At 52.9% G+C, this 14,021-nt stretch overlaps 1 protein-coding gene across 1 annotated transcript in view; it reads right to left on the bottom strand.

The window, feature by feature from the left end:
- LOC140106313 (cobalamin binding intrinsic factor-like) overlaps nucleotides 1–10,027 on the bottom strand; it is a 54,946-nt gene extending 44,919 nt beyond the window's left edge. The window contains exons 1-2 of the mRNA XM_072130701.1: nucleotides 9,864–10,027; nucleotides 9,593–9,781 (exon numbers count right to left, since the gene is read on the bottom strand). Of these exons, the coding sequence (XP_071986802.1) occupies nucleotides 9,593–9,781; nucleotides 9,864–9,987 (313 nt within the window). The 5' untranslated portion in view covers nucleotides 9,988–10,027. The remainder of the gene's footprint in view (nucleotides 1–9,592; nucleotides 9,782–9,863) is intronic.
- Nucleotides 10,028–14,021: the final 3,994 nt, after the last annotated feature.

The raw sequence follows: 14,021 nt of genomic DNA, 5'->3' as shown, positions 1-14,021 counted from the left end.
AGCGGGTCAGGCTGGTGGTGCTGGTGTCATGGATCCATCCTGCCTTGTATCAGCAGCTCAGGCTGGTGGTGCTGGTGTCATGGATGCATCCTGCCTTGTATCAGCGGGTCAGGCTGGTGGTGGTGGTGTCATGGATCCATCCTGCCTTGTATCAGCGGCTCAGGCTGGTGGTGGTGGTGTCATGGATCCATCCTGCCTTGTATCAGCGGCTCAGGCTGGTGGTGGTGGTGTCATGGATCCATCCTGCCTTGTATCAGCGGCTCAGGCTGGTGGTGGTGGGGTCATGGATCCATCCTGCCTTGTATCATCGGGTCAGGCTGGTGGTGCTGGTGTCATGGATCCATCCTGCCTTGTATCAGCGGCTCAGGCTGGTGGTGGTGGTGTCATGGATCCATCCTGCCTTGTATCAGCGGCTCAGGCTGGTGGTGGTGGTGTCATGGATCCATCCTGCCTTGTATCAGCGGCTCAGGCTGGTGGTGGTGGTGTCATGGATCCATCCTGCCTTGTATCAGCGGCTCAGGCTGGTGGTGCTGGTGTCATGGATCCATCCTGCCTTGTATCAGCGGCTCAGGCTGGTGGTGCTGGTGTCATGGATCCATCCTGCCTTGTAACAGCGGGTCAGGCTGGTGGTGGTGGTGTCATGGATCCATCCTGCCTTGTATCAGCGGCTCAGGCTGTGGTGCTGGTGTCATGGATCCATCCTGCCTTGTATCAGCGGCTCAGGCTGGTGGTGCTGGTGTCATGGATCCATCCTGCCTTGTATCAGCGGGTCAGGCTGGTGGTGGTGGTGTCATGGATCCATCCTGCCTTGTATCAGCGGCTCAGGCTGGTGGTGGTGGTGTCACGGATCCATCCTGCCTTGTATCAGCGGCTCAGGCTGGTGGTGCTGGTGTCATGGATCCATCCTGCCTTGTATCAGCGGCTCAGGCTGGTGGTGGTGGTGTCATGGATCCATCCTGCCTTGTATCAGCGGCTCAGGCTGGTGGTGGTGGTGTCATGGATCCATCCTGCCTTGTATCAGCGGCTCAGGCTGGTGGTGCTGGTGTCATGGATCCATCCTGCCTTGTATCAGCGGGTCAGGCTGGTGGTGCTGGTGTCATGGATCCATCCTGCCTTGTATCAGCAGCTCAGGCTGGTGGTGCTGGTGTCATGGATGCATCCTGCCTTGTATCAGCGGGTCAGGCTGGTGGTGGTGGTGTCATGGATCCATCCTGCCTTGTATCAGCGGCTCAGGCTGGTGGTGGTGGTGTCATGGATCCATCCTGCCTTGTATCAGCGGCTCAGGCTGGTGGTGGTGGTGTCATGGATCCATCCTGCCTTGTATCAGCGGCTCAGGCTGGTGCTGCTGGTGTCATGGATCCATCCTGCCTTGTATCATCGGGTCAGGCTGGTGGTGCTGGTGTCATGGATCCATCCTGCCTTGTATCAGCGGCTCAGGCTGGTGGTGGTGGTGTCATGGATCCATCCTGCCTTGTATCAGTGGCTCAGGCTGGTGCTGCTGGTGTCATGGATCCATCCTGCCTTGTATCAGCGGCTCAGGCTGGTGGTGCTGGTGTCATGGATCCATCCTGCCTTGTATCACCGGGTCAGGCTGGTGGTGGTGGTGTCATGGATCCATCCTGCCTTGTATCAGCGGCTCAGGCTGGTGGTGGTGGTGTCATGGATCCATCCTGCCTTGTATCAGCGGGTCAGGCTGGTGGTGGTGGTGTCATGGATCCATCCTGCCTTGTATCAGCGGCTCAGGCTGGTGGTGGTGGTGTCATGGATCCATCCTGCCTTGTATCAGCGGCTCAGGCTGGTGGTGGTGTCATGGATCCATCCTGCCTTGTATCAGCGGGTCAGGCTGGTGGTGGTGGTGTCATGGATCCATCCTGCCTTGTATCAGCGGGTCAGGCTGGTGCTGGTGTCATGGATCCATCCTACCTTGTATCAGCGGCTCAGGCTGGTGGTGGTGGTGTCATGGATCCATCCTGCCTTGTATCAGCGGCTCAGACTGGTGGTGGTGGTGTCATGGATCCATCCTGCCTTGTATCAGCGGCTCAGGCTGGTGGTGGTGGTGTCATGGATCCATCCTGCCTTGTATCAGCGGCTCAGGCTGGTGGTGGTGGTGTCATGGATCCATCCTGCCTTGTATCAGCGGCTCAGACTGGTGGTGGTGGTGTCATGGATCCATCCTGCCTTGTATCAGCGGCTCAGGCTGGTGGTGGTGGTGTCATGGATCCATCCTGCCTTGTATCAGCGGGTCAGGCTGGTGGTGGTGGTGTCATGGATCCATCCTGCCTTGTATCAGCGGTTCAGGCTGGTGGAGGTGGTGTCATGGATCCATCCTGCCTTGTATCAGCGGCTCAGGCTGGTGGTGGTGGTGTCATGGATCCATCCTGCCTTGTATCAGCGGCTCAGGCTGGTGGTGCTGGTGTCATGGATCCATCCTGCCTTGTATCAGCGGGTCAGGCTGGTGGTGGTGTCATGGATCCATCCTGCCTTGTATCAGCGGCTCAGGCTGGTGGTGCTGGTGGTGTCATGGATCCATCCTGCCTCGTATCAGCGGCTCAGGCTGGTGGTGGTGGTGTCATGGATCCATCCTGACTTGTATCAGCGGCTCAGGCTGGTGGTGCTGGTGTCATGGATCCATCCTGCCTTGTATCAGCGGCTCAGGCTGGTGGTGCTGGTGTCATGGATCCATCCTGCCTTGTATCAGCGGGTCAGGCTGGTGGTGGTGGTGTCATGGATCCATCCTGCCTTGTATCAGCGGCTCAGGTTGGTGGTGGTGGTGTCATGGATCCATCCTGCCTTGTATCAGCGGGTCAGGCTGGTGGTGGTGGTGTCATGGATCCATCCTGCCTTGTATCAGCGGCTCAGGCTGGTGTCATGGATCCATCCTGCCTTGTATCAGCGGCTCAGGCTGGTGGTGGTGGTGTCATGGATCCATCCTGCCTTGTATCAGCGGGTCAGGCTGGTGGTGGTGGTGTCATGGATCCATCCTGCCTTGTATCAGCGGCTCAGGCTGGTGGTGCTGGTGTCATGGATCCATCCTGCCTTGTATCAGCGGGTCAGGCTGGTGGTGGTGGTGTCATGGATCCATCCTGCCTTGTATCAGCGGCTCAGGCTGGTGGTGGTGGTGTCATGGATCCATCCTGCCTTGTATCAGCGGCTCAGGCTGGTGGTGCTGGTGTCATGGATCCATCCTGCCTTGTATCAGCGGCTCAGGCTGGTGGTGGTGGTGTCATGGATCCATCCTGCCTTGTATCAGCGGGTCAGGCTGGTTGTGGTGGTGTCATGGATCCATCCTGCCTTGTATCAGCGGGTCAGGCTGGTGGTGCTGGTGTCATGGATCCATCCAGCCTTGTATCAGCGGCTCAGGCTGGTGGTGCTGGTGTCATGGATCCATCCTGCCTTGTATCAGCGGCTCAGGCTGGTGGTGGTGGTGTCATGGATCCATCCTGCCTTGTATCAGCGGCTCAGGCTGGTGGTGGTGGTGTCATGGATCCATCCTGCCTTGTATCAGCGGCTCAGGCTGGTGGTGGTGGTGGTGTCATGGATCCATCCTGCCTTGTATCAGCGGCTCAGGCTGGTGGTGGTGGTGTCATGGATCCATCCTGCCTTGTATCAGCGGCTCAGGCTGGTGGTGGTGGTGTCATGGATCCATCCTGCCTTGTATCAGCGGCTCAGGCTGGTGGTGGTGGTGTCATGGATCCATCCTGCCTTGTATCAGCGGCTCAGGCTGGTGGTGGTGGTGTCATGGATCCATCCTGCCTTGTATCAGCGGCTCAGGCTGGTGGTGGTGGTGTTATGGATCCATCCTGCCTTGTATCAGCGGGTCAGACTGGTGGTGGTGGTGTCATGGATCCATCCTGCCTTGTATCAGCGGCTCAGGCTGGTGGTGGTGGGGTCATGGATCCATCCTGCCTTGTATCAGCGGCTCAGGCTGGTGGTGGTGGTGTCATGGATCCATCCTGCCTTGTATCAGCGGCTCAGGCTGGTGGTGCTGGTGTCATGGATCCATCCTGCCTTGTATCAGCGGCTCAGGCTGGTGGTGGTGGTGTCATGGATCCATCCTGCCTTGTATCAGCGGCTCAGGCTGGTGGTGCTGGTGTCATGGATCCATCCTGCCTTGTATCAGCGGCTCAGGCTGGTGGTGCTGGTGTCATGGATCCATCCTGCCTTGTATCAGCGGCTCAGGCTGGTGCTGCTGGTGTCATGGATCCATCCTGCCTTGTATCAGCGGGTCAGGCTGGTGGTGCTGGTGTCATGGATCCATCCTGCCTTGTATCAGCGGCTCAGGCTGGTGGTGCTGGTGTCATGGATCCATCCTGCCTTGTATCAGCGGGTCAGGCTGGTGGTGGTGGTGTCATGGATCCATCCTGCCTTGTATCAGCGGCTCAGGCTGGTGGTGGTGGTGTCATGGATCCATCCTGCCTTGTATCAGCGGCTCAGGCTGGTGGTGGTGGTGTCATGGTGTTGTTGCTGACCATGTCCATCCCTTTATGAGCACAATGTACCCTGTAACATCTGATGGCTACTTTCAGCAGGATAATGCGCCATGTCATAAAGCTGGAATCATCTCAGACTGGTTTCTTGAACATGACAATGAGGTCACTGGACACAAATGGCTCCACAGTCACCAGATCTCAATCCAATAGAGCAGTGATGGCGAACCTTTGAGAGACAGAGTGCCCAATCTTCAACCAAAACCTACTTTTATGTCTCAAAGTGCCAACATGACAATTTATGCAGTAACCTATTGATCCCAGCTGTATCAATCGTGATGGCGTCCTGGGGACACCAATACAATAGAAAGATGATGGAGACATTTGGATTATTGCTTCCTTCCAGGGTCCCCTGAAAAGGAAGAATCAGGGGACCCAGAGCAGGAGCTCCAGGGATAATCCATCTCTGTCCACACCTTCTCGTGTAGTCCTGACAGCCAAGGAGGTGTTGCTTTAAAATAGCGTTGAGCATGGCTTGTCTATGGTTGTCTTGGACCGCAGGAGGAAGCCTTGAGTCACATCTAGCAAATTCTGTGCTGGGGTGAAGGCCTGGGTGCCCACAGAAAGGGCTCTGAGTGCCACCTCTGGCACCCGTGCCATAGGTTCGCCACCACTGCAATAGAGCATCTTTGGGATGTGGTGGAACGGGAGATTCGCATCATGGATGTGCAGCCGACAAATCTGCGGCAACTGTGTGATGCCATCATGTCACTATGGAGCAAAATCTCTGAGGAGCTTCCAGCACCTTGTTGTATCTATGCCACGAAGAATTGAGGCAGTTCTGAAGGCAAAAGGGGGTCCAACCCGTTACTAGCATGGTGGACCTAATAAAGTGGCCGCTGAGTGTATACATGCAGGGACATGTCCAAAATTGGGCAACTCCTTTTAAAGTAAAAAGCTTGAATCACTAGTTGTAGCGGTGAGCACTCCTGTAGCCACAATGTCACAGTCTGTGGACACAGAGATGGAAGGAGACCAGGAACCAGGGATCAGTCAAGTAAATACTTCATTCTAAATGTGTTTTTTTAAAGGGGTTTTCCCACCAAGCAAAGTAACTCAGTGATGAGACCCCCATAGGTTATGAGAACAGGTCCGGATACCTCTGTCGGACCCCAGAGATGATTGGAGCCTGGTTAGAAGTCACAGAGGACCTTTCCCACATGTGGAGAAGAACTTACCGTACTGTAGGGGCTGCTACAAAGATTCAGGGGCAGTTTGAATGTTCCCCCCCCCCCGGTTGCGGAGATATTATATCCCCCCCCCCCCCCCATATCAGTGAGGTGGTTCAGGTCATCTTTAAGGAGGACAGTCAGAAGCCAAACCCGTGCTCATCCGGGACATTTCTCATGGTATAAATACACTTTATTACTACACGGGTCAGGACTCAGTCACCGCTACCTTAAAATGTTTCTAAAAAATATCAAGGGTTAAATATATTTCAAGACAATCCTCTGTCCCTGTGCAATCTCACCACATAGCATTGCCTCACGTCATATTGTACAACATTGCGGAATATTCCGGAGCCTCTTATACTTCCTAAAGCTTTACAGTAAGTGAATGTTCCCTGAGTCACCGCAGTCCACACCCATCACAAGACTGACGAATAATACGTGTGATACACGGAGCTCAGCGCTACCGAAAAACTATCTGAGAAATGACGATTGGAACAAGAAGGAAAATCTGCATCCTGCGCTACTAGAGGAGAATAAAATATACACGTATACATATATATATAAAAGATAAAGGACAAACGTATAAAGTGTTTGGAGAAATATATTTCCTTACATATTATTTTTGTAATATTTGGTATTGGATTTGCTGGATATCATTTTCGAGTTCTGCAGCTGCGTCTCTTAATGTCACCACTTTATACATTAATCTCAATTTAAGAAAAAACATTCCCCAAAAATTGTTTAAAACAATCTAACCCTCATAAAAAATAATTCAATATTTTAACATAGTTTAGACACAAGTTACATGAAAGTTGCATTTTTTCATTTTTTGCAGTGAGATGTATAATTAACCCTGGATATAATATCACACATCATAACCGTGTCTTGTGGTAGATCCTTATACAAAGTATCATTTCTTTCTATTATAATTATGCAGAGTTGTAAATAACTAACCCGACATTTGTTAAAGATTAAAATATACAGCTGGTCCTCTACTTAAGGACACCCGACTTACAGACGGCCCCTAGTTACAGACGTTCCCCAATGCACAATGCATCTATAATAACAGATACAGGGGGCCCCCTACTTAAGGTCACCCGACTTACAGACGCCCCCTAGTTACAGACGGACCCCTCTGCCCCCTGTGACCTCTGGTGACCTCTCTGGATGTTACTATAGTCCCAGGCTGCACTGATCAGCTGTAAGGAGTCTGTAATGAAGCTTTATGGATAATATTTGGTCCCATTACAGCATAAGATTTTTAAACTACGATTGTCACTGGCGCAAAATTTTTTTGTCTGGATCTACAATACTAAAATATACAGTTACAACTTACATACAAATTCAACTTAAGAACAAACCTACAGACCCTATGTTGTAGCCCGGGGAACAACCTGTATACACATATATATATATATATATCAAGACAAATAAATATTTACTTGGAAAACAAAAAATGAATTGCAGTGCATATATGTGTGGGTCCAGTGCATGTATGTGAGGGTCCGGTGCATGTATGTGAGGGTCCGGTGCATGCATGTGAGGGTCCGGTGCATGTATGTGAGGGTCCGGTGCATGTATGTGAGGGTCCGGTGCATGTATGTGAGGGTCCGGTGCATGTATGTGAGGGTCCAGTGCATGTATGTGAGGGTCCAGTGCATGTATGTGAGGGTCCAGTGCATGCATGTGAGGGTCCAGTGCATGCATGTGAGGGTCCAGTGCATGTATGTGAGGGTCCAGTGCATGTATGTGGGGGTCCAGTGCATGTATGTGGGGGTCCGGTGCATGTATGTGAGGGTCCGGTGCATGTATGTGAGGGTCCGGTGCATGTATGTGAGGGCCCGGTGCATGTATGTGAGGGTCCGGTGCATGCATGTGAGGGTCCAGTGCATATATGTGTGGGTCCAGTGCATGTATGTGAGGGTCCGGTGCATGTATGTGAGGGTCCGGTGCATATATGTGTGGGTCCAGTGCATGTATGTGAGGGTCCGGTGCATGTATGTGAGGGTCCGGTGCATGTATGTGAGGGTCCGGTGCATGTATGTGAGGGTCCAGTGCATGCATGTGAGGGTCCAGTGCATGCATGTGAGGGTCCAGTGCATGCATGTGAGGGTCCAGTGCATGTATGTGAGGGTCCGGTGCATGCATGTGAGGGTCCAGTGCATATATGTGTGGGTCCAGTGCATGTATGTGAGGGTCCGGTGCATGTATGTGAGGGTCCGGTGCATGTATGTGAGGGTCCAGTGCATATATGTGTGGGTCCAGTGCATGTATGTGAGGGTCCGGTGCATGTATGTGAGGGTCCGGTGCATGTATGTGAGGGTCCGGTGCATGTATGTGAGGGTCCGGTGCATGTATGTGAGGGTCCAGTGCATGTATGTGAGGGTCCGGTGCATGTATGTGAGGGTCCAGTGCATGTATGTGTGGGTCCAGTGCATGTATGTGAGGGTCCGGTGCATGTATGTGAGGGTCCAGTGCATATATGTGTGGGTCCAGTGCACGTAGGTGAGGGTCCGGTGCATGTATGTGAGGGTCCAGTGCATGTATGTGAGGGTCCAGTGCATGTATGTGAGGGTCCAGTGCATATATGTGTGGGTCCAGTGCATGTATGTGAGGGTCCGGTGCATGTATGTGAGGGTCCAGTGCATATATGTGTGGGTCCAGTGCATGTAGGTGAGGGTCCGGTGCATGTATGTGAGGGTCCAGTGCATGTATGTGAGGGTCCAGTGCATGTATGTGGGGGTCCAGTGCATGTATGTGGGGGTCCAGTGCATGTATGTGGGGGTCCAGTGCATGTATGTGAGGGTCCGGTGCATGTATGTGAGGGTCCGGTGCATGTATGTGAGGGCCCGGTGCATGTATGTGAGGGTCCGGTGCATGTATGTGTGGGTCCAGTGCATATATGTGAGGGTCCAGTGCACGTAGGTGAGGGTCCGGTGCATGTACGTGAGGGTCCAGTGCATGTATGTGAGGGTCCGGTGCATGTATGTGAGGGTCCGGTGCATGTATGTGAGGGTCCAGTGCATATATGTGTGGGTCCAGTGCACGTAGGTGAGGGTCCGGTGCATGTATGTGAGGGTCCAGTGCATGTATGTGAGGGTCCAGTGCATGTATGTGAGGGTCCAGTGCATATATGTGTGGGTCCACTGCATGTATGTGAGGGTCCGGTGCATGTATGTGAGGGTCCAGTGCATATATGTGTGGGTCCAGTGCATGTAGGTGAGGGTCCGGTGCATGTATGTGAGGGTCCAGTGCATGTATGTGAGGGTCCAATGCATGTATGTGAGGGTCCAGTGCATGTATGTGGGGGTCCAGTGCATGTATGTGGGGGTCCAGTGCATGTATGTGAGGGTCCGGTGCATGTATGTGAGGGTCCGGTGCATGTATGTGAGGGCCCGGTGCATGTATGTGAGGGTCCGGTGCATGTATGTGTGGGTCCAGTGCATATATGTGTGGGTCCAGTGCATGTACGTGAGGGTCCGGTGCATGTATGTGAGGGTCCAGTGCATGTATGTGAGGGTGCAGTGCATGTATGTGAGGGTCCGGTGCATGTATGTGAGGGTCCAGTGCATGTATGTGAGGGTGCAGTGCATGTATGTGAGGGTCCGGTGCATGTATGTGTGGGTCCAGTGCATATATGTGTGGGTCCAGTGCATGTATGTGAGGGTCCGGTGCATGTATGTGAGGGTCCAGTGCATGTATGTGAGGGTCCAGTGCATGTATGTGAGGGTCCGGTGCATGTATGTGCAGGTCCAGTGCATGTAGGTGAGGGTCCAGTGCATGTATGTGAGGGTCCGGTGCATGTATGTGCAGGTCCAGTGCATGTATGTGAGGGTCCAGTGCATGTACGTGAGGGTCCAGTGCATGTATGTGAGGGTCCAGTGCATGTATGTGAGGGTCCAGTTGCATTAGATCCAGTAGAAATGGACTCACTGTTACTGATCTTTGCAGCAGCGTCTTCTTGTAGCTGTTTGACCAGTAAGTCTTCCGTGGAGACGTCTTTGATCTGCCCCAGGTTCAGCGCCAGAAGGACATTGGGGTCCGGGGTCACACATGGCCCCACACTTCTGGCCATGTTGATAGCCAAGCTGACCACATGGGACTTCTGTGTATCAGACACATCTGTGAAAGAGCAGAAGATGTCAGAAGGTCCAGTGGTGGGAAGGTCCACTGTCCACCAGGATCACTACTGGGTCTCGCTTACGGCAAACGGCATCAGCCCCGGAGAAGTGGATGAGGCTGAGGAGTCCGGCGCACAGGACCAGAAGCTGCTTCATCCTGATAGTCAGGTAGGAATGACTCGCCGCCTCTTCCTCTTCCTTATACATCGCTAGGTTTGGCAATCGTCCACGCGTTATAGGACTGTTTACATCTTCACCTGGCACCAAACATTGGCTGCAGTGCACGGTAATCTATCTGATCCGTACAGTACAAGGCGCCGCCAGGTAGATCCAGCTGCCGCAGGAGGGAGGAAAACATCACATGTGCCGTAATAATACAGAGACACAACGCTACAATAATCTCCAGACCAGAGAGACATGGAAAGTACCTGCACCCCCAGCCCAGGACTCAGGAAGGTGTGGACAGATCCTTGTAGCTCCTTCTACAGGCACAGCGGACCTTCGTCTCCCTCCTATATCCAGTATTGGGGTCCTCAGGACACTCAGATGCAGGGCAGGGAGCATCAAGTCAGTGACTAAATTGGCGCATAATGTAATAAATAAGTGGGTTTGGGTTGAGGTTTGGGCACTTGGTCTCTAAAAGGTTCTCCATCACTGGGATAGACCATCAGAATCCATCCTGAGAAACCCGGGACACTACTCATAGATCCGAGCACCAGGACTGTGGGATCGTCTTATATCTGTTATCCATGGCCTCCTTCTTTTTCTTTTATAATTATTAATGAGCCAAAAGTGCTCCTGGGGGTGTTACCAGAGCCCCTAAATCCGGAAGTAAGTTCAAAAGGCTGTTACACTGTTTCCCCTCCCTCTACCTGAAGTAATCTCACTGCTTGGATATCGGGCGCAGGATCTTAGTGACTCCCCGCACAGCGCATTATACACGGACAATGCACTTACATGCACCAGGAAGAAGAAGGTGAACTCCTGGGACCTGAGCGGGGAAGTGACACATGCAGGATATCGGGCGCATGATCTTAGTGACTCCCTGCACAGCGCATTATACACGGACAATGCACTTACATGCACCAGGAAGAAGAAGGTGATCTCCTGGGACCTGAGCGGGGAAGTGATACATGCAGGATATCGGGTGCAGGATCTTAGTGACTCCCCGCACAGCGCATTATACACGGACAATGCACTTACATGCACCAGGAAGAAGAAGGGGAACTCCGGGGACCTGAGCGGGGAAGTGACACATGCAGGATATCGGGTGCAGGATCTTAGTGACTCCCCGCACAGCGCATTATACACGGACAATGCACTTACATGCACCAGGAAGAAGAAGGTGAACTCCGGGGACCTGAGCGGGGAAGTGACACATGCAGGATATCGGGTGCAGGATCTTAGTGACTCCCCGCACAGCGCATTATACACGGACAATGCACTTACATGCACCAGGAAGAAGAAGGGGAACTCCGGGGACCTGAGCGGGGAAGTGACACATGCAGGATATCGGGTGCAGGATCTTAGTGACTCCCCGCACAGCGCATTATACACGGACAATGCACTTACATGCACCAGGAAGAAGAAGGTGAACTCCGGGGACCTGAGCGGGGAAGTGACACATGCAGGATATCGGGTGCAGGATCTTAGTGACTCCCTGCACAGCGCATTATACACGGACAATGCACTTACATGCACCAGGAAGAAGAAGGTGAACTCCGGGGACCTGAGCAGGGAAGCGATACATGCAGGATATCGGACGCACGATTTTAGTGACTCCCCGTACAGCACATTTTACACGGACAATGCACTTACATGCACCAGGAAGAAGAAGGAGAACTCCGGGGACCTGAGTGGGGAAGTGACACATGCAGGATATCGGGGGCAGGATCTTAGTGACTCCCCGCACAGGGCATTATACACAGACAATGCACTTACATGCACCAGGAAGAAGAAGGAGAACTCCGGGGACCTGAGCGGGGAAGCGACACATGCAGGATATCGGGCGCAGGATCTTAGTGACTCCCCGCACAGCACATTATACACGGACAATGCACTTACATGCACCAGGAAGAAGAAGGTGAACTCCAGGGACCTGAGCGGGGAAGTGACACATGCAGGATATCGAGCACAGGATCTCAGTGACTCCCCGCACAGCACATTATACACGGACAATGCACTTACATGCACCAGGAAGGAGAAGGTGAACTCCAGGGACCTGAGCGGGGAAGCGACACATGCAGGATATCGGGCGCAGGATCTTAGTGACTCCCCGCACAGCGCATTATACACGGACAATGCACCTACATGCACCAGGAAGAAGAAGGTGAACTCCAGGGACCTGAGCGGGGAAGCGACACATGCAGGATATCAGGCGCAGGATCTTAGTAACTCCCCGCACAGCGCATTATACACGGACAATGCTTTTACATGCACCAGGAAGAAGAAGGTGAACTCCTGGGACCTGAGCGGGGAAGTGACACATGCAGGATATCGGGGCAGGATCTTAGTGACTCCCCGCACAGCGCATTATACACAGACAATGCACTTACATGCACCAGGAAGAAGAAGGTGAACTCCGGGGACCTGAGCGGGGAAGTGACACATGCAGGATATCGGGCGCAGGATCTTAGTGACTCCCTGCACAGCGCATTATACACAGACAATGCACTTACATGCAGCAGGAAGGAGAAGGTGAACTCTAGGGACCTGAGCGGGGAAGCGACACATGCAGGATATCGGGCGCAGGATCTTAGTGACTCCCCGCACAGTGCATTATACACGGACAATGCACTTACATGCTCCAGGAAGAAGGTGAACTCCTGGGACCTGAGCGGGGAAGCGACACATGCAGGATATCGGGCGCAGGATCTTAGTGACCCCCCGCACAGCGCATTATACACGGACAATGCACTTACATGCACCAGGAAGAAGAAGGTGAACTCCTGGGACCTGAGCGGGGAAGGGACACATGCAGGATATCGGGTGCACGATCTTAGTGACTCCCAGCACAGCGTATTATACACGGACAATGCACTTACATGCACTAGGAAGAAGAAGGTGAACTCCTGGGACCTGAGCGGGGAAGCGACACATGCAGGATATCAGGCGCAGGATCTTAGTGAATCACGGCACGCTGCATTATCGGTGAACTCCAGCGGCCGTGTATGTAAACGTGCCCCGCTGTGTGAAATCAAATGTCAGTGGGGGGGATTTATCATGCCCCGCCCCCTGTAATGGCAGCTGACAAACCAGAGGGACACATCATGTGTAAATAGATGATTTGTGTCATTCTCACAACTTTTGGCCATGGCTGCAGTCATCTCAGGTGAATCCACCTGGAGGCTCTGATGAGATTTGCACATACTTGTGGTGATTGATCCCAGTACAGGATTAGAGGAAATGTAGCTTCGCCTGCAGGGAACTCCGCCCACTTATGATGCAGGTAACTAATTAACCCCTTAATAATCAGGTTTGTTTCTTCATCCTGGAATCATACACCGGTGCTGGTAGCGCCCCCGGCCCCTGGCACTTGCTGGACCTATCAGGAGGGTTTGGCTCGGTCCTGGGATTCTCGCGCCTCTTCTAGGAGTTCTGGTTCTTATTATTTATTGACCGATGTTTTTAGAAAATGATTGTTGGCACGGAATAGAATAAAACCCGCCGTGTTTTCCTTTTTATGGCTGAATATCGGGCAACGCCTGACCCGTCCGGTGCAGGAGACGTTCTTACAATAAGTGCTGAGCGTTCGGCTTGTAGACAAATTATTCTATTATTAATTGTTTAAGGGTCAAGAAAGGAAACGTCTCTTCTCTGCGCCTGAGACATCACAACGGCACGGACTCGGTTCTTACTAAGTTATAAAATAGATTTTTCAATTTATAACCAATCACAAAGCTGAGAGAATCGAAGGGACTCCTGTGCGCTCCAGGCAGGTTCTTTACTGTAGTGGAAGAAGCACAAGACGTTGGTGCTGCGCCGCTTCCCCTTGGGCCGAGGTTCTCTCCTGACAGGGGGCACCAGGCGCAGTCAGTGCTGTAGGTCAGTGACATGTGTAACCCTTTCTGTCTATGGCTGGCTCCCAGGGGGAGAATGGAGAAGGAGGTCCCTTGCCTTGTGGTGATCACGTCGCCCTCACTCCTCCTCGGCCGGGCTCCTCACATGCACTTTGCTAGGTGTGCACTCACTCGGCCTCCTCTTCGATGGCTTCTCACATGCACTGTGCTAGGTGTGCACTC

This window comes from Engystomops pustulosus, chromosome 11 (genome assembly GCF_040894005.1).
Source record: "Engystomops pustulosus chromosome 11, aEngPut4.maternal, whole genome shotgun sequence".
Taxonomy (NCBI): domain Eukaryota; kingdom Metazoa; phylum Chordata; class Amphibia; order Anura; family Leptodactylidae; genus Engystomops; species Engystomops pustulosus.
This window is presented reverse-complemented; position numbering and strand designations above follow the sequence as displayed.